Consider the following 24,762-nt stretch of genomic DNA (forward strand, 5'->3'; position numbering starts at 1 on the left):
TGTCTTCTCATGCTTTAATGTTTTAAAATAGTTTGAATGCTAAACTGGCAAGACTTTAAAACGTGTGAATGATAATCTTTCAGGACGAGTCAACAATTAAGCAGTTAGCTGAAGGGGGAAATTTTCAAAAGGTGTCCTTCCGAAAATTGCGCCACTGAAAATTAACCCAAACTTTTGAACGATGAAGTTAATTCTAAAGAACTAAAACGTTCTTTGTGTATCTTAAGTTTCTCCAGTGGCATCAGGCTGGGCTCTAATTGTAATTTATTTTTAAGAGTGTGGCCTCATAAGCAGCAGCAACAGATCTGCCTGTGGACAGGATGTTGAGCAGCTGGTGTCTTGGTGGTGACACAATAACCTGAAGCTGACTGCTCTGAAGCCTGCAGTGAAGATTGTGGACTTAAAGAAGGACACACAAACCCCCACAACCCTGAACATCAGTGGCTCAGCTGTCAACACCGTTGAGTCCTTAAGAGCGCCCTTAAGAGGGAAGCAAACAGTGATACTGTTATAAAGAAGGATCCATAGAGGATGTATTTTAAGTGACAGTTGGAGAAATTCAGCCTGCCATAAGCTTCTGCACAATAGTCTTTAGGTGCACTTCGTTCATAACAGTTTAGTGCAGGTCAGTCACTACACAGGAATACACTGAACTAACAGTTCAGTTGCACTTCAGTTCAAAGTAGGCACTGTAAAGATGATTGTCCTTCCTCCCTTCTAAGTAATTCATTAGGTAATGCAAAAGGCAACAGAAAACAGCACAGTTACAATATCTTTAACAATTTACATTAGCTTTCAAAAGTTTTGAAAAGTTTTAAAAAATATTTTTGGAGAACGTCTCGTATACTCAAAAAGGCTGCATTTATTTCATATATAGATAGTAAAAACAGTAATATTGTAAAATATAACAATTTAAAAAACTTTCCTATTTTAAATGTATTTTTATTTTCAGTGACTTCAGTGCTCAGAAGTCATTCTGATATGCCGATTTGGTGCTTAAGAAACATTTCTTCTGATTATCAATGTTGACAATAGACATTCTGCCTAATATTTTAGTTTAAACTGTGATGCATTTTTTTCAGGACATTCATAAAAAGAAAGTTCAAAACAGCATTTATTTGAAATGGAAATCTTTTGTACATTATAAATGTATTTACCTTCACTTTTGATCCATTTAATGTGTACTTGCTGAATAAGTAATAATTTCATTCATTCATTCAATAAATAAATAAAAATATAAATGAATAAATACTGACCGCAGACTTTTATATGGTAGTTAATTTGTGTTTATACCAATACATTTTTTTATATTTAGGTTGTATTAAATTAGCATTAGAACATGTATTACACAAAAAATGAATCAAGTATAGACAAAAGTATATTAAAACATTAACCTATATTAAAAAACAGATGACCTAATATTAACCTTATTGTAAAGTGATTAAATTTTTTCATCCGGTAATGAAAAGTGTAAATAACCAGCAAGACAGGCTAAAAATGTCTATCTTCTTCTTATGTATATAGACCAACAATAAAAAAATGGCACAGATGGAACAGATGGTGTACCCCTTAAGAAGATAAAAAAAAATACAATCAATGCGGCCCACCTTAGCTCCAGGACATCTACAAGGTCCAACAATACGCCTTCACACACGAGTCATCACCTCTTTGAAATACTTTCGTAACCATAAACACAAAAATAACCATGAACAAGAACAGCAACCCTCATTAACAGCCGTACAACATCCCTGCTAAACGCTTGCTGTTGTTGTTATTGTAGGCTAGCATTTGCTACTGGAATTCAGCACCTTCTGCATTTATCCAGGGCACATGAAGGTCCTCCAATCCATAAACTTCTTATTTTATCCAATGACCCTGCAGGAACCTTGAGTATGTGCACTGTGCAAGCTATAGAGCTGCATATTTGAGCAATTTACAGCATATTGTATGTTGCTTTTGATGTAATATTTTCCATTACTAAACCATATTCAATATGCTTTTTTTCTATCTACCTTTATATTTCACATTTTGTATTCTTTTTGTGTATACAGGTATGTTTATTGTGATCTTGGGAGCAATTTGACAAGTCAAATTCCATCTAAGTACAGTTTCCTGGCTTGTAAACTCAATTTGATATTTCTCTGTCTGTCTTTCCCATGGTGCTCTCTATTCTTCTATTTTCCCCTATTGTCGCCACCTTGTAATAATTTCACCACTGCTATTAAGTGTTTGGTTATCTGCACTGACTGTGTATGGTTTAACTCATTCACTGCCAAAGCTACAGCTGGTATATTTCTAAAGAAAATAAAAAATGTGTTTTTTTTCTGCTCCACTAGCAGGACAAATCAGAATCAGGAAAGTAATTATTATTTCCAAACAGGTTTTCCAAATGCTCTTACTGTCCACATCTGGCATTTCTAAGGGGCCGTTAAACACAGAATGTGTTTTTTTTTTTCATTCTTCTCCCATGGTATTCGTAAGATGGACGTGTTTCACTGCTGCTCTCTAGTCTTTTGCAGCATCTTGCACATAAAGCAGCATTCTAAAAATGTTTTATTTTTTCCACTACCCTGCTTCTTGCATATTAAAAAGCAAAAATATGTTCTGTGTGAATGGCCCCTAAGCCATCTGGCCTAACCCCCAACTCGCGCCATTGGTTGAGCCAAATGTTGACATGCTAGGCTGTTCAAACAAACAAAATATTGTTCAGAAGTGCTGGAAAATAGACAAGGGGCCAAGGTTTGGTTAGTTAGCATTGTCCAGTTATCTTCTGCTGGTTAACTCTGTTACTAAACCAATTGGTAGCAAAAAAAGTGTAGTCTTCCATTCAAATTAGGCTGTCTGTTGTGACAAAATTGCAAACAACTTATAAATTAGAAATGTTTCATCGTAGTACAGTGGATGTTTTTACAAAGATCATTTTTAGTTGCTCCAAAAGGGATAGTTCATCCAAAAATGCCCGTTTGACTTCCTGTGGAACACAAAAGACGATATTTTGTTTGTTTTTGTATGTCAGTGGGGTCTTACGGATTTCATACAGGTTTGGAATGACATGAGGATGAGTAAATGATAACCTACTTTTCATTTTGGATAAACTATCTATTTAAATGTGTAAAATTAGCTATGAATCTAGAACGTAACAAATTTCACCTTACACTCTTAAATCCAGCCTGAAAGTGTTAGTTAAAGGCCTGGAATATCTTATATTTTAAAAGTTGAAGCTGAAAGTGTGAAAACATGCCATGCTGAGATTTTTCCACTGTGGATTTATTTTGGACTGAGTGCGAGACTCTTTTTTCATTTTCCCTTCCCTCTTTTTTTTCCCCTGGATGGAGCGGCTGGAATTAAAGACTCCGAGTTCAAAGGGAATTTTTTTTTCCTTACAGGAGATAGATTAAAACGCTTATTCTTGACGTTTTCATGTGATTTCTCTCTTTCTCTTTCCCTGTCTGTCCTCTTGCTGTCTCTCGCTCACCGTCTGACCTTGAACTCCGTGTGAACAACATCTAGTGCCCATTAAATATCTCGGGTCTTATCCTTTTCTCTATCTTCCTTGTCTTACCGCTTGTTTGCTTGTCTGATTCGCATTTCCTGCCCTAAAAGCTCTTCCATATTGAAGTCAGAGTATAGGCTATTTAGTTCCTAATGGTTCCTCCTCTTTCACCTTGAGACTGTGTATGCGTACATGCATTAGTGTGTGAAAGTATTCAGTAATCAAAATGAACCCACTCGTTGAAATGTCGACAAAAGAGCTCTATATATTTAAATGTGGACAGTCACCCATGACTGAACTTTATTGACATTACATGGTGGCTCATGCTTTAAAACACTGAGCTCCTCTATTTGAAGATTACTGTAGGCTTTGGCCAGCGTTTCGGAGGTCTGCCATTGCGTCAGGATTTGATGTGGAGAAACTGTGCGCTTACATAAACGAATAATGTCAAAGTCACGACGAATGTTTTTTTTCCCACTTCCATCATCTTTGTCATTATTTGAGCTGTTACAACATCACTTCTATTTTCAGATGTCATTTAAATTATTGAGGTTGAGTTGAAGTAGTGCTGAAAGAGTCAGCTAACAGCAGCCCTACAGTGTGCAATCCCAACAGTGTCATTCCACCTGGAGTTTTCACTCCGTTTTATGGTTATATAATGGAAGTTATAACTTCACCATAAAAGTACTGTAAGCAGAGACTCCTGTACTGTGTAGTTAAAGGGGTAGTTCACTCAAAAAATGAATTTTCTCATTTACTCACCCTCATGTCGTTCCAAACCCAAATGACTTCCGAATGTTCCTGGATGTTCTTCAATGGAACATAAAGAAATTTTGAAGATAGGAAAAGTGCTTGGTACTCTTTTCTATGTAATTTCAATGAAAGGGGATTTTCAAGCTTTTGAAAGCACCATAAAAGTTTAATTAAAATAGTTCTTACAACTTTCACACTACTTAGACAACTAAATTACATATTACATAATATCCTTCTTATATGAAAACAACAATAAATAAATGTTGATTTTATGTTATTAAGGCTGTAGAGCTATATCACTTTAACAATAACTGCATCCTGCTTGTTTATTGGTTTCAGATGCCTTTTTCAAATATATATATATATATATTTTTTGGTCTTCCAAACTAAAATGTGTATCATCATATTTTGCTATAGCTGTTGGGTACAACAATAAAACCATATAGTGTACATTCAGAGAAGTTGTCATTTTTATTTACAATTTATGTTTTGAGTCAAAATAATGGTCATTTTGTATTACCCTTTCAAATTTTGCAGTTTCATCACATTTCATATTTGTTTTGCTGATAAGCCTTTAAATAGTCTACAGTATTTTACATTTTAAATACATGGAATATATTTTTTGTGGAATATATTTTTGCAAACCTGTGTCAAAGTTCTCATTGTGGCAGCTCACTCCTTATAGTGTGACAACATGCCTTGCTTAAGTTTATGTATATTTTTTTATATTATTTGAATTAAAGTTGATATGTGACCCTGCACCACAAAACCAGTCTTAAGTCACTGGGGTATATTTGTAGGAATAGCCAAAAATACATTGTATGGGTCAAAATTATAGATTTTTCTTTTATGCCAAAAATCAATAGGATATTAAGTAAAGATCATGTTCCATGTAGATATTTTGTAAATTTCCTACGGTAAATATATTCAAACTTAATTTTTGATTAGTACTATGCATTGCTAAGAACTTCATTTGGACAACTTTAAACGCAATTTTCTCAATATTTAGATTTTTTTGCACCCTCAGATTCCAGGTTTTCAGATAGTTGTATCTCGGCCAAATATCGTCCTATTCTAACAAACCATATATCAATGGAAAGCTTATTTATTCAGCTTTATTCAGATGATGTATACATCTCAATTTTGACCCTTATGACTGATTTTGTGGTCCAGGGTCACATATGTGTAAGCAGCTGTCTGTATTTGTTCTTCTGTTTCCCTGTGCTTTACTTTTAGGAAAGGCCTTTCAGTAACGGTCTGTTTCTCTGGGGAGTTCTGACAGACAGGATTGTAATTTTGTTCGGGCTTTCTGCAGGTTCTCTGGGTGTGGCACATCTAGTTGTGGCGGTGACACTTTTGTTGTGGTGACTAAAGTGTGGAGCTCTTAGTGCTTTTAAAAAATTGGCTCATATAAAGGTGTGATTGTGTCATGTGTGTGTGAAAATTTGAAAGCGCTATTGACGTTTGTCACAAGAGCACTATTGAACACAGACCACAGAGGAACATGAAAGCCCACTCTCCCTTCTTTCCTTATTCATGTTGTTGTTTTTTTCTTTAGCGAGTTATTTTTTCCTGCCCTCGAGAGAGATAAAAATATCGGTTCAAAAAGTGGCAAAAGCCTCACATAATGTAAGTGGACGTGTGCGCGTGTTTGTGCGTGTTCATATTTCATTGTGTCCAGTGATGTATTGATTTGTGAACATGTGCTGAAAGGAGTAATTATCACGTTGCCCTCTCGCGGATGAGACCATCCAGAACTAAAATAATAAAATGCTAATGTGCTTTTATTAGTACTTTACCTCGCACAATTTTACAAATAAGCCAATCGATTTGGAACAGGTCACCCTGAGATTAGAAAGGAAATTAAATCATAAGTGGACAGTCTTGTTGACCATTCTTACAAGTGTTTTGTGTGTTTCTCTTTTGGTTTCAGAGCAATAACATTGGACAATCAGCTTGTGGTTTTGGGGACGGCGGCAGCAGACGCGGGTCGGTATTATGTACAGGCCGTTAACGAACGTAATGGGGAAAACAAAACCAGCCCTTCCATTTACCTGAGTATAGCAGGTAAGTTTTTGCAGCATTTACTATACACACACACACACACACACACACACACACACACACATATATATATATATATATATATATATATATATATATATATATATATATATATACTGTATATGCTTTCCAATATATGATGTCTACTGGAAATGCATGTCATTTCAATAGAACTTACAGTAGATCTTACATTCAAATAGTTCAAAAGCTATTAAAAAAATAGGAATCACTTAATTAAAACTTTCATTATTAAGATTAACAAACTTTGATATATAGTTCAACAGATCTTTGGGTATTCTAAGTACAGTCAAATAGTCATTAAACTCTACAATTCCCATATTGTATTTGTATACACATACACATATTTGCTGGAACACAAAACCAGTCATAAGGGTCAACTTTTCTAAATTGAGATGTATACATCATCTGAAAGCAGAATAAATAAGCTTTCCATTGATGTATGGTTTGACATGCTCACTTGCAAGCATATATCAACATTAATATTAATATTAATATTTTGAGGCATGTCCCCACAGTGTTCCGATGGAACCTACTCGACTGCATAAGAGACAGGTGGCGTCATAAAGTCAGGATGTTAGAGCACCGAACCTTGAAGTTGAGCCTCTCATATAACTTGCACGCACACCTTTCATAGTGTCACTATGAGTAAGCACAACCGAATCGATGTAACCATGGAAATAAAGGCTAGCATGTCACTTTATTTGACTTTTTTAGCATCTCATGCTGTCTTCTGTGAGTATAAGTGTGTGACTCATCTCTCGACATGTTGTCTGTGGCGAAGTGAGGCTGAGCAGGAAGAGAGAGTAGGCATCCATCTGGACCAGAGGATGGAAACCAGACGATGACATCTGGAGAGAGACAGACAGAGAGAGAGAGTAGCATCTCATTAATATTTGTAGGTGTTCATACATAAATTGTGGATTTAGCAGGCATATATTTTAATAGTTTAAATAGAAAACTATTAGTAGTTTAAATAGACACCAGAGAGTATATGAGTAGAATATGACAGAATCTAGCCAGAGTATGTATGAACTTTTAGAGGTGTTCAATAGTTTATAAATCCTTAGAAGATTGAGGAATTTTGAATTCATGCAATTTAAGGGTTGATTTCACTGTATTTATAAGAAATTGATTTAAATAAGTTTAACACAGTTAATGGGTTTGCCTAATTTTGTATTATAACATTCTGTTCTGTGTAATTCTATATTTGATACACCTTTAGCTTTGGTTATAATTAACTCATATAAAGAGTGCAAATTAATTACTTAATTTTTTTGTTAGTCCCATTTGGATTTAATTTATAAACTTGCCATTTAAAATTTTTCTCAAAAGTTTCTCCATCATTTACTGATACATGAAACACTGAATGGCACTTTCTGCTATTGTCTGAGTATTTCCTGTAACTTGGTCACCAATGATGAGACCCTTGCAAATCTTCCAAAAATTCCAACAGTACCGTCATTCAGATCCAAAAGTACCAAATTCCCATCAGGCAAATTGGGAAGTTTGAAATAAAATAAATCAAAAGTAGGACTGCACAGTTAATCAAATGCAATATGAGCTGGTGTCTTTGAATAGTAAAGCACAAAAGACTAGCTGTTTAAATATGAATATACACAGAAACTCAAAGGTCCTCACGACAACCCGTTAAAATAAACAATTGGTATAACTTGAAGAAATTGTGACAAATATATTATTGTTGTAGAAGAGTGTACTTCTTAAAGTGATAATAATATTATTAGTACTAAAATTATTAAATCTTTATTTCTAAGGAATTTATAAGAATATTTAACAGTGAACCTCTGTTGTGCAGCACTATGTTTGCCAATTTTTTTTTTTAAATTTTATTTGATTGTTTTATACCTTTATCACCACCATTTTTGACAATAAAATTGTATTAAATCATAAATCCACAACAATTTAACAATGAAATCACAGAATTTCTGAATGACTGAATGAATGAATAAAGGACATATTATTGTAAAAATATATATATATATATATATTCAATTAAAATTATTTTATTAAATAAAGTTTTATGAGTTCTATTGATTAGCAGTGTTTCCCCTGCCATTATATTAGGGGAGCGGCCCGCACCCCCCGCCCCCCTTGAAGGTCAAGTTAATTTTATTTAATTATATTTTCTCTATAGCGCCAGATCACAACAGAAGTCATTTAAAGTTATCTTTCCTATAGAACAGGTATATACCTTGTTCTTTCATTAAGCAAACAAAATAGCCTTATGTTATTTATCTTATTTACACGACGGCATGTCATTTCAGTCTCTACGTTATGGTCGCACTCTCTGTATCATGCACAAGGGAGCCCACTCCCACTAGTATTTGTAAATATTAAGCTGCAAAACGATTCATATTTAAATATGAATTCTGCGTGTCTCTGTGTTAATGAATGGCGGAGGCACGCAGTTTTGTGTAGTACTCGTACTGAAACGCTTCCAGTGATATTAACGTCTGCCATCTCACTAATGAGGACATAAATACATGAACAACATCTCCAGAACTGCTCTGAGAGTCACTTCATGAGCATTTGACCGTTTCATTTGAGTAAAACTATCATCATGTCATACACACAGAAATGTAATGGTATTCACGGCAACCCGTCAAAATAAACGTTCGGTTTAACTTGAGGGCATTGGCAGAAATATATTACTATTGTTGAGTAGAATGTACGTAACAGGCTGCTACTACTACTACTAAAATGATTAAAACCTTATTTTTAAGGAATAAGCATACAATATTTCTTCAATGTTTTAATTGTAATATTAAATTTTTTAAAAATCCAAAAAATTACATTTGTTTAATTTTCATTGCTTAAAAGATAGATTAAATGAATGTTTTATGCCTTAAAAAAAATTTAAATACACAACATAGAATTTCTGAGCAAAAAATCATAAGGCTATTGTAAGACTAAATGAAACTTGAATGCTTTCATATAATTAGACATGCTAAAACAGAATTTGGTAACAATAAAACATAAGGTTGGAAAAATAAAACATTTCATAGGGCCCTAAACATGTAATATTTGTTAAACTTTTAATAAATTGATGTTAAATTGTTTAGGTTTCATGATTTTAATTAATTAGAGATGCTTTTTGATTACTAAAATCTAATTTAACCAACAGATGGAATCTGTTGATTCCATCTGTTGTATATATAAAATATAAATGAGATCACTTAAGAGAGAATTTACTAGAAAAGGGACAATGCTGAGTCAGCAGGCCAGACAGGCTCAGCTTATTCTGAGAAAGCGAAGGTGCCTAACTGTAGTTTTTGTTTTGAGTAGCAGGTTGATCTGGATTTGAGTGGTCTGCGGGCGGCTAAATCATTAATTTGAGATTCTTGTCTATGATGCGGGCACCCATTTGAACAAACATTTAGAAGTATTTGACAGTCTGTGTCTCTTTCTTACCTCTTGTTCTTTCTGTTTACATTGTTTGTTAGTGCTTGCATGCCAGATGTTGATTATGCACTGTTTAAAACTAAATTCATCAGACACTTGTCCCTGGTGTCGTATGCATTTTTAATTGTCTCACAGAATCTCTGTTCCTGCCTCTCTGTATCTCTAGAGATACCACTAGTACCTTTCTATCTCTCCTTCTCTTTGTTCAAGGCCTTCTTCCTCTCTCTGAATGTAACCACAACATGGCCACATACACAATGCAGTTTTTTAAGAGTGACAATTGCATTTAAATGTGAGAGTTATTGTTTTTGTGTGTACACACTTCAAAATTCATTAATTAGTATTTTTGTCAGTCTTCAGTCTCTCATGATGCTTCAGAAATTATACTAATTTGCTGATTTGTTGCACAAGAAACATTTATTTTTATTATCAATGTTGACAACAGTTGTGCCGTTTATAGAAACGGTAAAACAACCGTTTTTTTTTCAGAAAGAACAGCATTTATTTGAATTTTCTGTCACTTTTGATTAATTTAACATGTCCTTGCTGAAAAAAATGGTTTTACTTTCTTTATTTTTTCTTACCTCACTGGCGGACTGAATTTTCTGCAGTGTGTTATGTTAGTGCTATTTCTCTGAGAACATAGCAGATTTCATCCTTAATCAGCAAAACCTTTCAAAAGCCACCACTGACTGTGAAGAATGTAATCCATTCGAGTTTATTATTGTCCTAAACATCTAATCCTCAAGATTAAAACATATCCAGATCAGGATTAACACATCTGGAAAATTACATACTCATTGATCTTTAGATGAGATTTATAGCCAACGGTTATTTACAACCATCTCTGGATCTGGTGTTTAATATATTTCTTCAGCCAGAGTGTTTTTAAAAGGGTCTTTTTTAATATTTTTGATTAATCTGTAAGTATTATATAGCCCTGCTTTTCTGTTTCAATCAAATCAAATCAAATGCAACGATTTGATAAAATGCAGGCCTGCTGTGATGGGTGATGATGGTGTTATGGAACAGGAGGTGTTATGATGAAGTATACTAACATCAGAAGCAGGCAGCAAAGCTTTATGGTGTTGCTGATCATGCATGAATGCTAAAATCAAATCTAGGCACATAAACATGTCTCAAATGGCAATATGTTATTTATTTTCGCTAATTCCACAATCAAAACCATAAAGTCTATGTAATTAATCATCTAATTGGGTATGTACAGCACAGTGTGATCTGAAAGTCAAAAATGCTTCTATTTTGCATTCTTTTCAAATCGACAAATTATTATGCTGCTAATGATCTAATCTGAAATTGAACATTTTGTGAAGAAAATGTCAGGGACTCCACAAGTTTCTGCAAAACCTGATGATCCATTAAAACATCTGACCTTTACAAAGAAGTTAAAACATGGTCAATGTCCCAAATTTGATCAGTGACCTATAATAATGAAAATGTTTTAATATTTCTTCATTTACGTTGTGCATTTTCAAACTCCCAGACAGATCAGAAATCCCAGATTTTCAATGTAGACCCTTGGTCCCCACCGTTACATATTTATATACAAAAAAATGCATCCTTTATGCATTACAGTATTTTGCTTTTGCGATGTCTTTTACATCTTTTAATCTGTTGTATGTCACAATATGGATTTTTCAATAGTGCTTTCATATTCATACTTTAATGAATATGCATTAAATACATGATTAGCACCAATTTTCATGTGTCACCAGGCATATAATGGATTATAATATGCACTATTAATATGTTAATAGTCTTTATGCAGGCCTTATTGATAGTGGGACCAAATAATGTTATATATAGTTGGTTCCCTGCAAGTATTTTGTTAGCTATTTCAGCGTATTGCATCTTTATGTCTGCCTGCCTTCAAGTGTTTGTCAGGATGTTCTCAATAAAAGGAGTTGACTTTGCTGTTGCTTTAGAAGGTGAAGTTTAAAAGACATTCATTCTGTCGTTTCTCTTCTGGAGATCTACTGTATGTCAGTATCTATCACAGTCAATTTTAAACAACCTCCCTCCTCAAAAAAATTCACCACTGGAAAGTTTCCTCCCAATTTGTCTGTTGAAGATTGTTATTTGTTTTCCAACTTATAACAAAAGGTTCATTACATTTCAGATTGATATGCAACTTTCAAAATCTTGTTTTGAATTCCTTGTACGATAAGAGGATGGAAATATATATATACACACACACACATATATATATATATATACACAAACCCGATTCCAAAAAAGTTGGGACACTGTACAAATTGTGAATAAAAACAGAATGCAATGATGTGGAAGTTTCAAATTTCAATAAGAATACAGCATAGATGACATATCAAATGTTTAAACTGAGAAAATTTATCATTTTAAGGAAACATTTAAGTTGATTTTAAATTTCATGGCATCAACACATCTCAAAAAAGTTGGGACAAGGCCATGTTTACCACTGTTACACACCTTTTGAAATTCCTGCTCGTTGTTCATTTGACAAGACCTGAATTTATATAATGATGAAATACTAACTACAACAAAATGCTTTCCTGTTTTGTGTATCTTTAACAATACATTATCACATAAACATCCAGTCAGTGTGTTTCTTTCCTCTAGTCTATACAATCCAATAGTGTTTTGGAACCAAATCATTTTCATTTGATGGACAACAACAGTTTAGATGAGTACATTTTTATTTTTGGGTGAACTGTTCCCTTGGACAATATCCAAGTCACATTAGCAAAATGTTGGAGAAACTTTGACATTTCAGTGAAATTTGACTGGCAAAAAGGTCTATTGTCATTAGGGTAGTGATGTATGAATCACAGCTCACACAAAAGTCACTTTCAAACCAAGCAACTTCCGAATTTGCATAACCAACTTGAACCTGATGCAAAATATCTTCCCCCTCAAGCAAAACTGAATTCCTATTTAAATGACTTGATTTTGACAGCATAATATTGCTTTATACTCAAACAACTGTATTTTTTGGAGCAGCTATACATATTTTTGCTTGTGCTATATCTGTACTGAGTTACGAATATTTCTCAAGTTCACTCACGATGTCCAATCATAGGTTACGCAATTAGCAGTTGGACATATTCTTGTTTCACACCAGTGAGCTGTTAATTATGTTGTATATTTGACAGGCTCTAATAGGCCGATCCTACAAGCACCTTGAGAATTGATGCTAGTGTGTGTGTTCATTTTTGCATCGTCCTCCCTCTCCTCTCCTCCTTGTCTACATGTGTTGTCATGTAATAAAGTCCATCCTTGAAGACATTTACTCACCTCGTTTCAACGTGGAGGTTTTTTCCCGTCATTTTCAATTACAGGCACAAGGCTGTGTTGATTCGGTGTGTGTGTCCGTCTGTCTGTTTGTGTGTGACCTCTGCGGGGGCTTGTCTTTGCCAGTTAGAACACGCAGGCCAAAATTTTATCTCGCAATGGCAGCCGACTCGCACAACATGAGCCAAAGTCTCCTTCAAGAGAATTAACCAAATCATTAGAGATAAAGAAAGAACGAGAGAGAGACAGACTCATTAATGTCTGAATAGTTTACTGAAAGGTCTCTTCCTCCCTCTGTACCGTCCACTAAAGATGTTTGGGTCTTTTTCTCTGTTCATATTGTGGAGGTTGTAAGTTTGTGTTTTTGGGCCTGAGTGATACAATTGTTATAATTTCCACTGTAGACATACTAGTTCTGCTGTAAATCTACTGAGCTGCTTTGCTGTGTACTGTCTACATAGGCTGCTGCCTTCTAAGGGAACTGAAAAGGATACCGATAAGTGACTGATTTTGGATGCTATACAAAAAAACAGCAGCTCTTCATGCCTCACACATAGCACTCAACTCAAGACAGATTGCAGAACAGTTTGATTTTAACTCAGTGCTTCAATAATCATTATTAAGCAATGCTATAATAATGCTTTAACAAGCATAAATCCATACATATCACACATATCTGTTTGGTATAATCTAAATGTATTGAATTATTTTCATTTTCATATTTTCAGTTTTAATTTTAGTAAATGTGTTACGTGATTTTGTCATTTTATTCATTTTTGTTTGTATAGATTTCCATTTAGTTGTAATTTATAAAATTATTTAAAAATATATAATTTCAGTTTTTTTGTAGTACTTAAACTCTTTCATTTTAGTTAATTACCAAGGCAACATTTCTAATATTAATTCATTTAAATTATTTTTATATAAAACTCATTTGTCATCTAATATTTATATTTTTTATTTTATTTCAGCTTTACTTAAATTTACAATTAATTTAATTTGTTTTAGCTTAGTAATAACACTTTAATTTAAAAAAATGTCAATTTTAATTTATTAGACTACATATAGAAATTATTCACCGATTTACTCATTAATAAAATGTACTGCACACTTTAGTATAATTTGCATTTTTCTGATACACTCAATGTTACTGTATTTCTTGCACTAAAACAGTCATACCTTTGTTTTTATGGATTTTATTTGTGAATTCTCTCATGATTGGCTAACCTTTTCTTTCTGGTGAAGTTCACATCTTTTTTTTATTTCCAAAGTGCAAGAGAACTCCTATTTTCCATTAGATTTTCCCTTTAAAAATACACTAATACCCTACCAAAGTGTTATATAAGGATGTGTTGTGTTCAGGATCTTCTTTATGATAGTGTTGTTTAAGGGTCTGGACTTCTGACATAAAATCTGCAGAATGGATTTCAAAGAAACCTACTGAAATCACAATCCTTTTCTGTTATCGGTGTGCGTTTGAGTGTGTCATTTAAATCAATTGCTCCAGGGTAACTCATGCAGTTAGTCTGAACTGTTCTATAAAAAAGTGTCTGTTAAACAAGTGACTACAAAAAATTAGCTATACCGCAGTTATATGTGGGAGAGAAAGTCTTATTTCTTGCTTTAGGAAGGCTTTTAAAGACCCCATGGAATTTCAAATTGGACTTTTGGGGCTTTTAGTCCATGCCATTTAGCTTTGATGCCATCTGTATGCTAACATAGCCTACCCCTAGAAGTTGACAAAATTAACTTTTAACTGTTACCAGGATTTATTCTTACCTTGCATTGAGCGTCAAGTCTGAGGCAATTTATCTCCCATATTAAGTTCCATTGGGCCTCAGCCTTGAAGGTCTTCAATATGTGTGTGCATGAGAGTGTTTGTAGAAGTATTTGTATCAGATTGTTTGTTTGTATTTACTCGTCCACCCTTCACGATGTGGATTTAAACTAGAACACTTTTATTTGAATGTGTCTAATTTGACGTGTCCCTGAGTCAAGCTGCCTATGAGTCACTCCTGCAGCTAGACAGTAAACTGGATTAATTCATGTTTGTCATGGTGCTTCATAGCGGCGGCGTCCTGAGCCTCTGTAATCCACATTCAGCGGTCTACATGAGGACACATACACTACCGTTCAAAAGTTTGGGGTCAGTTTTTAATGTTTTTAGCAGCCATTACTACAGTCTTCAGTGTCACATGATCCTTCATTCGAATATGCTTATTTGGTGCTCAAGAAACATTTCCTCTTATTATCAACATTGAAAATTAACATTTCTGTGGAAACAGTGATGCATTTTTTTCAGGATTCTTTGGTGAATAGAAAGTTCATAAGAACAGCATTTATTTGAAACAGTATCTTTGTAACATTATAAAAGTCTATAAAAGTTACTTTTGATCAATTTAATGAATCCTTCCTTAATAAAAGTACAAATTCCTTTTAAAAAAATCAGTAGTGTATATAAGTGAGGGCTGAATGAATGGAGTGAGCGAGCAAATGAGTGAGTGAATAAGTAAAGCAGTTGATGTGAAGTGAGTAATTGAGCGAGTTATCTTTTTCCCCACCATTGAAGGAATTCTGTTGTTGTTTATAACTTTAAAAGCTCTCAACTGTTGTTTACTCACTTGACATGACTGTGAGTAACAGACCTTTATTGCTGAGTTTAACCACATAACTTTAAACAGCTCGGAGATACTGAGATATCTTCAGATCTCAGATCACACTCTAACCTTCACGGATATACAGCTGTAATGAGTTTGACTGGAGGACTGTTTGAACATGTGCAGTTGCTGAAGGTAGATCTGTGGTATCACTCAGTCATATTGAGAGCCCTCAGAGACTCACCTCTTTAATTTGGTCCGCTGTGGCTGGATGAGTTTGACACTTTTAATTAATTAATGCCGTTACACGTCGCTTAACATGCACGTTAAGAGGTCAGATATGCAAGCCCTGCTCATACTGTATAAGTTTAAAATATTAGAGCTGGTTCACTCAAAAAGGACCTTTATGTTAAATGAGCTATTATACATTAAAATATTTATGCATTAGTGACCTGAGGAAAAATCACATTTTATCATTGCTGAAACTCTGAATGCAGGGTTAAATCATATTTTGGGACTAAGACGAAGACCATTAAACATGACCCATGACCCAATTGCTGAGTTTAACCACATAACTTTAAACAGCTCGGAGATACTGAGATATCTTCAGATCTCAGATCACACTCTAACCTTCACGGATATACAGCTGTAATGAGTTTGACTGGAGGACTGTTTGAACATGTGCAGTTGCTGAAGGTAGATCTGTGGTATCACTCAGTCATATTGAGAGCCCTCAGAGACTCACCTCTTTAATTTGGTCCGCTGTGGCTGGATGAGTTTGACACTTTTAATTAATTAATGCCGTTACACGTCGCTTAACATGCACGTTAAGAGGTCAGATATGCAAGCCCTGCTCATACTGTATAAGTTTAAAATATTAGAGCTGGTTCACTCAAAAAGGACCTTTATGTTAAATGAGCTATTATACATTAAAATATTTATGCATTAGTGACCTGAGGAAAAATCACATTTTATCATTGCTGAAACTCTGAATGCAGGGTTAAATCATATTTTGGGACTAAGACGAAGACCATTAAACATGACCAGACATGCTGTGACTAAAATAACTAGCCAATAGATACTGCTAAGTGTTCTTTCACCAAACTGTTCTCTAAAGACAGCTAACCAGATCACACAGTCAGACACATGGGACTTGAAATCATGTCCATGCCAATCCAGAACCACGGAGTGTATAGTAGTTGGGATTCAAGACCTGCTTGTTGTTTAGACCCTTTTTGTGATGGATTGTAGAGTACTTACCTTGAAAAAAACTTACTCTGTGTCCTAAACAGATGTGTCAAGTAATTATTCTGTCCTCACTGAAAGCAAACATGCTGCGTGAAATGACAAAATCAAACTACTTTGTTTGGCCTTCCAAAAGAGGACGATATCCGCTTCGTCATGCGTAGAGCTGATCCGTGCTGGTCGCTGAGGAAATACATCAACGTCGTGCTGTGGATCGCCGCATCAGCTTTCACCATGGACGAAGCGGAGTCCAGCCTGGGGTCGTCACATGTGGTTGCCGCAATCCTGCCGGCCTCCGCTCACTCAAGCCGCCGGCTCTTTTGGAAGGACACGACTAGAAATCAGTGGTTAAGTTGTATTTACAACACTGTTCCAGAATAGTTCAACCCAAATATTCAGATGTGTGCAGCGCATTTTATGGAGGACAGTTTCCTGATCCTGGGAGAGTAGACTACAATACCGTCTGTTCTGACTCACAGTCTGTAAATACGTTTTCATTTAAAGGATTTGCCACTGATGATTCAAACGCGAGTTTTGAGCAGTGTAGAGTAGCGCTTGTTGTTTTGTCATTTCTCCGATCACGAATGCAGACATGGTTTTATGTTCACGCGGCGCAATGCAATGCAGCACGTAAAAATACAGTATAAGTCATTATAATCCATAATTATGTCCCCAATGGATGCAACGAATGCCTCGTTTGTAATGGGTTTTATTGGTTTTGTCTGGTCGTGCAGGGAGACAGCATCACAGTATGGCAAGGGGCGTAACATTTCCGTCACACGCTTTAGGTATCCGGCCAATCACAACGCACTGGATAGCTGGCCAATTAGAGCACACCTCGCTTTTCAGACCGATGAGCTTTGTAAAAATCGGCATGTTTCAGAAAGGAGAAGTAATAAAGTACAGTATGTAGAAAATAATGTGTTTTTTGAACCTTTACACCAAATAAAGTTATTTTTAGCAACATCATATGACCCCTTTAAATGAAAATTAGAAATGTTGGCTTGGCAATTAACTGAAATAAAATGTTTAAAGTTTTTCTTATTATATATATATATATATATATATTCATATTTCTAAAGAGTTTTTTTTTAGTAGTTTTACTTTTGGTTAATAACAATAACACTGAAAGTCACAGCCCATAATAATGATTTTCAATGTGTATAATGTGCAATTTAAATATTTTTTTAATTTTAGGATTTTTAGAGTTTTTCCCCCCCCTTAACCATCTGTGATTGTCAATAGCATCCTTAAACAAGACATTTTGTATTTTCCTTATGGCTATATGGTTTTATAAACAATTTTTATGAAGGGTTTTACAAACAATGTGAATTACACTGATTGTGCAAAAAGGTTTTGACTTTTCTGAAACTGAAAATAACATAAAAAGATATACTTTTTAGATAATAGAAAACGACAGTCCATAAAATCTGTTTTTATGATGAAAAAAGCAAGCCTATGGCAGAATGTCTAATTTTGTGCAAATGTTCAGTTGACATTTGTAGCTAGTTAGGACACAGACATTTTGGCCTCATTCATGAAAAGCTGTCAGGGTTTGGGTAAAGGGATGGAGCGAGGACTCAATGGTGCAGGAGATGACCTTTTATTAATAAAATAAAACAAAAACAACAACAAAAACTACCTTGTGATTGGCAGGGCACAAGGCACACACTCAACATTCGACGACGAACTCACCCAGGACTGCAAACACAAGGAGAATAAATAGGGACCCAATGAGGAGGGTAACGAGGGAAGACAAGTGGGGCAAATGAACCAATAATCAGGAAACAAGATGGGCGGGGTCAAGACAATAGACATGAGAGCACATGGCACACAGAAAACAAGGACAAAAGCCATGTGCTCACACAAAACAAAAACACAAGCACATGGCCAGCAAAACAATCACAAGCCATGTGCATGAACAAAACAAGACACGCAGCTAAAGTGAATACTTATAATATGCGTGTTCACACAAGACATGACAACATGAAAGCACGCAGCCAATGAAAAACACAAGCTGCGTGCTACACAGCACAAGACATAACATAACAGCACGCAGCCGATAGGAACACGAACTGCGTGCAACAACATGACAACGAGCCGAACACGAACCGCGTGCTACACAAGACACAACACACACGCAGACAGAAGAGCACACGGCCCGAGTGAACTCGAGACCGCACGCTCCCACAACAAGACAGAACATGGAGCGCGAGTGCCCGAACCCCGACACGAAAACAAAACTCAACAAGACATGAGTGCAGGACACGCAAACGAGAGGGCATGAAAACAATGACATGACGGGAGTGTCAGGGCTCTGTCACAAAACCATGAATAAACTAGACCGATGTGGCAGAACCCTGACAAAAACAAGCAGAACGAATTTCAGTGCGAGTCATTTGTAAAACTAAAACTTTATTCTGATTTTGTGTTTCTACGAAAAATGCAATAGTTTCTCGAGCTATTTGAATGAGGCTCATTTCACAAAATAGTTGCAAAACTCAAAACTAAACTAGAAAGTCATCCTTTTTTACACTAGGCACTCAAGCTGAAACTAAACCGAAAGGACCAAAAGTTCTAGGTGAAGATGTTTCAAGTTTTTCTGATCGAGCAATTTGCCATTCACTGACAGTGTTCAAAGGTGATCTGTGAAGTTCTTTTGGGTCGTACTTCTTAATTAAGCGCCGTTCCTCCTGCATTTTTGGCATGATCAAAAGATCTCTGCCAGCAGAACAGGAAGATATGTTCGATTAAAATGAGCCCTGAAAGTATATTAATAGCTAAGTCTGTTAGCACTCTCAAGGGAACTGCTGAGATCCAGCTCTTATGAATTCATCCAGACACCAGGAAGACTACAAAAATAAGTCTCTGGTTTTTAGACTTATTTTCCTCACCCTTGCCTGCTGCGGCCTGGAAGAATAAACTGGATTGACTCTAAGTGTGTGAATTACCTGACAAAAGCGAAAGACAGCTCTGCTATTTGGTCCGTTGAGGGTAAGTGGAAAAATTGTACCTAGGGAGTGGACATCCCTCTCTTTATCACTTGGCCTCTTTTTACCTCGCTTTCTTGTTCATTAAGGTGATTGACACTGGAACTGGAGAGGGTCAATAGGTGCTGGTGTGCAAAAGAGAAAGGAAAGAGATCTCTTTGCAATTTCTGTTTTGTCCCAGTTTCTCTCCCTTTATCTCTGTCTTGCATGCTTCTTTCACAGCGCAATCACAGCATCGTTCTCTTTCTCAATACTTAAGTCAATCGAACAGAAAGCAGTACATCATGACGGCTATAAAAATTCTGTTATAGCTGTGTGTTTTCAAAGAATGTTCCGGATGAAGTGAGGAATGTATCAGTGTAATCCCACCAGATGTGTACTTTTTTGGTGTAGCCTAGTGGTAAAATATCTGGGTTTGTAACTTAAATCAATACTGTTCAAAAATGTGGGGTCGGTAAGATTTTTAAATGTCTTTGAAAGTCTCTTATGCCCCCCAAGGCTGCATTTCTATTATCAAAAATACATTAAGAAGTAGTAATATTGTGAAATAATTCTTTTCTATTTTAATATATAAAAAAAATTTTTTATACCTATGATAGCAGAGCTGAATTATAACATATTTTAGTGATTTTTGTTTCTTTTCGCATTTCTAAATATCCCAGACTTTTGGTAGTGTAGGTTCCAGTTTGGAGTTGGTTAGAATTATAATAATAAAAACATGTTAGTTATAGTCGGAATTCAAATCGTTCTGTGAGATTGAAATCAGCAACAATAACCAAATCTGACCTAATATGACTTTGTCTTCTGCTGAGCACAGAAGAAGATATTAGAAGAATGTTGAGGTCAAAACAACATTAAACTTCCATTGTATGGACAAAAACAGTAAAGCGCATAACTTGTTAATGTGTTCCAAGAAAAAAGTCAGGTTTGGAATCAAATGAGGGTGATTTTTCAACATTTTTGGATGAACTATCCATTGAAGTGCAATCTAAATTAGAAACAACAACTACAATCAGATGATTTTTTAACTACGAACAGACAATGATGTTTTAAACATTCCATTCTGGATGACGAGATAAACATGTTTACCCTTGCTGCTCCATATTCATTTAGATATTTATGAAGTGATGTTTGAGCTCTTTGACTCCAACAAATAAAGGAGGGAGGAATGGAAAGAGACACTGAAAGAAGAAGAGAGAGACTGCTGGGGTTCATCTGTTTATTTCCTGATCCCTTAGCATCTCCTGTTCAATTACAGATCCAGAGATTAAGAGTGACAGATGATCAGAATAACATGTGCCTCAAATTCAATTATTATATGTAGTCATATGCATGTGTGTGGCTTCTGCTCATGCATGAACATGGGCTTGTTTTTGAATGATCAATTCCTCTCTCTCTCGCTCTCTCACTCATGTATCTGATGCTGCTGGGGTTCCTCTGTCAGTTCCTGATGATGTAAATCTTTCATGACTTGTCTCTCATTCTCACTTCCTCCCTCACGCTCATCCTGTTCTTTTCCTTTCATCCGCTGTTTCTCGTGTCCTTTCTTCTCTCCCTGCTCTCCTCTGCTCTTCATTTGCCCTGGCACATCATCTTCCTCCCTGAAACTTCATCACTCACTTTGTGCTTCGCCTTGGTTCGTGTTTGTAAAGTTTTCAGGAGAAAATGGGTGGGAGATTTCTTTAATATCTCAGTTGTTCCTCCTATGCATTAATGAGAGCAAACTTTTGCTTAAAGCAGAGTTAAATTTTTCACACTATATCATTGCCTGAGTCCAAATTTGCAGGTTGTAAAAGATTTATTTTGTCGTAAGGCAAAATCTGTTGTCTTCGCATAATTGGCTGATAAATTGCATTTGCGATGAATCTTAGCTGGCAATGTCACAGATTTTGGTTCACATTCCTCCTATGACACCCTTCTAATGAATAACCAATTGGAGCACAGAAATTGATTGTGTGTGTGTAATCACAAGCACAATGTGCACATTTTTGTATGCGCTGAATACCTGAATGACTTCATTGACTCAACAAAAATGTGCAGTGTAAAACAGCAGACTGCTGGGAATAATGTTTCCCATAATACAGAGAACCAGTGTGAAAAGTTATTCGGAGGTGATTTTTAATACTTTTATGTGTCTAAACAGCTGCATTATTTTCCCCCCAAAAAAAATGTTTGTAAAAAAATATAGACATGTACATGACCTGAATGATTGTCAAGAAGTTTGTTTGTCGTAAAATTCTGTCTTCATTTATTCAATTTTGTGTCATTTTAAACCCATATGAGTTCTTCAGACTTCACTCTAAGATTTAACTACGAACAGACAATGATGTTTTAAACATTCCATTCTGGATGACGAGATAAACATGTTTACCCTTGCTGCTCCATATTCATTTAGATATTTATGAAGTGATGTTTGAGCTCTTTGACTCCAACAAATAAAGGAGGGAGGAATGGAAAGAGACACTGAAAGAAGAAGAGAGAGACTGCTGGGGTTCATCTGTTTATTTCCTGATCCCTTAGCATCTCCTGTTCAATTACAGATCCAGAGATTAAGAGTGACAGATGATCAGAATAACATGTGCCTCCAATCCAAATATTATATGTAGTCATATGCATGTGTGTGGCTTCTGCTCATGCATGAACATGGGCTTGTTTTTGAATGATCAATTCCTCTCTCTCTCGCTCTCTCACTCATGTATCTGATGCTGCTGGGGTTCCTCTGTCAGTTCCTGATGATGTAAATCTTTCATGACTTGTCTCTCATTCTCACTTCCTCCCTCACGCTCATCCTGTTCTTTTCCTTTCATCCGCTGTTTCTCGTGTCCTTTCTTCTCTCCCTGCTCTCCTCTGCTCTTCATTTGCCCTGGCACATCATCTTCCTCCCTGAAACTTCATCACTCACTTTGTGCTTCGCCTTGGTTCGTGTTTGTAAAGTTTTCAGGAGAAAATGGGTGGGAGATTTCTTTAATATCTCAGTTGTTCCTCCTATGCATTAATGAGAGCAAACTTTTGCTTAAAGCAGAGTTAAATTTTTCACACTATATCATTGCCTGAGTCCAAATTTGCAGGTTGTAAAAGATTTATTTTGTCGTAAGGCAAAATCTGTTGTCTTCGCATAATTGGCTGATAAATTGCATTTGCGATGAATCTTAGCTGGCAATGTCACAGATTTTGGTTCACATTCCTCCTATGACACCCTTCTAATGAATAACCAATTGGAGCACAGAAATTGATTGTGTGTGTGTAATCACAAGCACAATGTGCACATTTTTGTATGCGCTGAATACCTGAATGACTTCATTGACTCAACAAAAATGTGCAGTGTAAAACAGCAGACTGCTGGGAATAATGTTTCCCATAATACAGAGAACCAGTGTGAAAAGTTATTCGGAGGTGATTTTTAATACTTTTATGTGTCTAAACAGCTGCATTATTTTCCCCCCAAAAAAAATGTTTGTAAAAAAATATAGACATGTACATGACCTGAATGATTGTCAAGAAGTTTGTTTGTCGTAAAATTCTGTCTTCATTTATTCAATTTTGTGTCATTTTAAACCCATATGAGTTCTTCAGACTTCACTCTAAGAAAAATCTGTAAAAAAAACAAAACAATGTACCATGATAATATGAAGGAAATTTCCGTATTTTTCACAGTTGTTTGAATCGTGTTGTGTTTTAGGGTTAAAGGACATGTCTGTAAACTTAATGGAAAATGTAATGGTAATTTCCTGCAAAGACTATATCTATTTTTCTATGGATTTTTTTCTTACAGTGCTATGTTATGTTAGTACTGAGCTACTATTATTTTTTTTCTTTTAATATTATAAATGTTTTTAATTTAAATTTTTCTTAGTTTAGTTATGTTTATTTTATTATTATTTTTTATTTAATGTTTACATTTTTTGTAGTATTTATAATATTTTATAATATAATCTATATGCACTGGAAAAACTGGCATTGCTAGTAAATGTTTACAATTACAAAGAAGTATTGTATTAAACATGTTTTGAATTAGAAATACTGAAATCAATTTTGAATTATAAATACTGTAAGAGTATTATTACAAAAGGTCTCTAATATTTTTTCTCCAACAATCTTTGAACTTCAAATAAATCTTTTTTTTTACAATGTTACTTTTATTCGTTTTTATTTCAGTTTTAGTTATTTTAGTACATCAAGTTAAACTAAATGAAAATGATAAATGTTGCCGAGGCAACTAGCCTAAGTAAAATAAATGTAAGTTTTTTATGGTTTTAGTTTTATTTAACTGTAATAACCCTGCCTCAGATGTACAAAAATAATCATTAAAGGTGTCATATGATGCTGCTAAAAAGAACATAAAAAGAACACCCCTTACCATACTGTGATGCTATGTCCCGGCAGGAGCGACGAGACAAAAACCATAAAACCCATTATAAACGAGGCATTTGTTGCATCCAGTGGGGACATAATTACAGATTATAATGACTTATACTGTCTTTTTACGTGTTGCGTTGCATCGCGCCACATAAACATAAAAACATGTCTGCATTTGTGATCGGAGAAATGACAAACAACAAGTGCTACTCTACACTGCTCAAAACTCACGTTTGAATCGTCAGTGGCAAATCCTTTAAATATGAAAACGTACTTACAGTCTGTGAGTCAGAACAGCCGGCATTGTAGTCTACTCTACCAGGATCAGGAAACAGTCCTCCATAAAATGTGCTGCACACATCTGAATATTTGGGTTGAACTGTTCTGGGACAGTGTTGTAAATACAACTTAACCACTGATTTCTAGTCATGTCCTCTTTTGGAAGGCCAAACAAAGTAGTTTTGCATTCACAACGAAACACACAGCGTCTCAACATGGCTGTGGCGGCAACAATACTACAGCGAGAATCAAA

General features: G+C 35.3%; 1 protein-coding gene across 1 annotated transcript in view; it reads left to right on the forward strand.

Annotated features, from left to right (window-relative positions):
• The window catches only part of LOC107565061 (protein sidekick-1-like), a 214,953-nt gene that overhangs the window by 101,476 nt on the left and 88,715 nt on the right, over positions 1-24,762 (forward strand). Inside the window, exon 5 of the mRNA XM_016250249.1 lies at positions 6,180-6,313. Within this exon, the coding sequence (XP_016105735.1) occupies positions 6,180-6,313 (134 nt within the window). The remainder of the gene's footprint in view (positions 1-6,179; positions 6,314-24,762) is intronic.

The sequence above is a fragment of the Sinocyclocheilus grahami genome, unplaced genomic scaffold (assembly GCF_001515645.1).
Source record: "Sinocyclocheilus grahami isolate Dianchi unplaced genomic scaffold, SAMN03320097.WGS_v1.1 scaffold25.1, whole genome shotgun sequence".
Taxonomy (NCBI): Eukaryota; Metazoa; Chordata; class Actinopteri; order Cypriniformes; family Cyprinidae; genus Sinocyclocheilus; species Sinocyclocheilus grahami.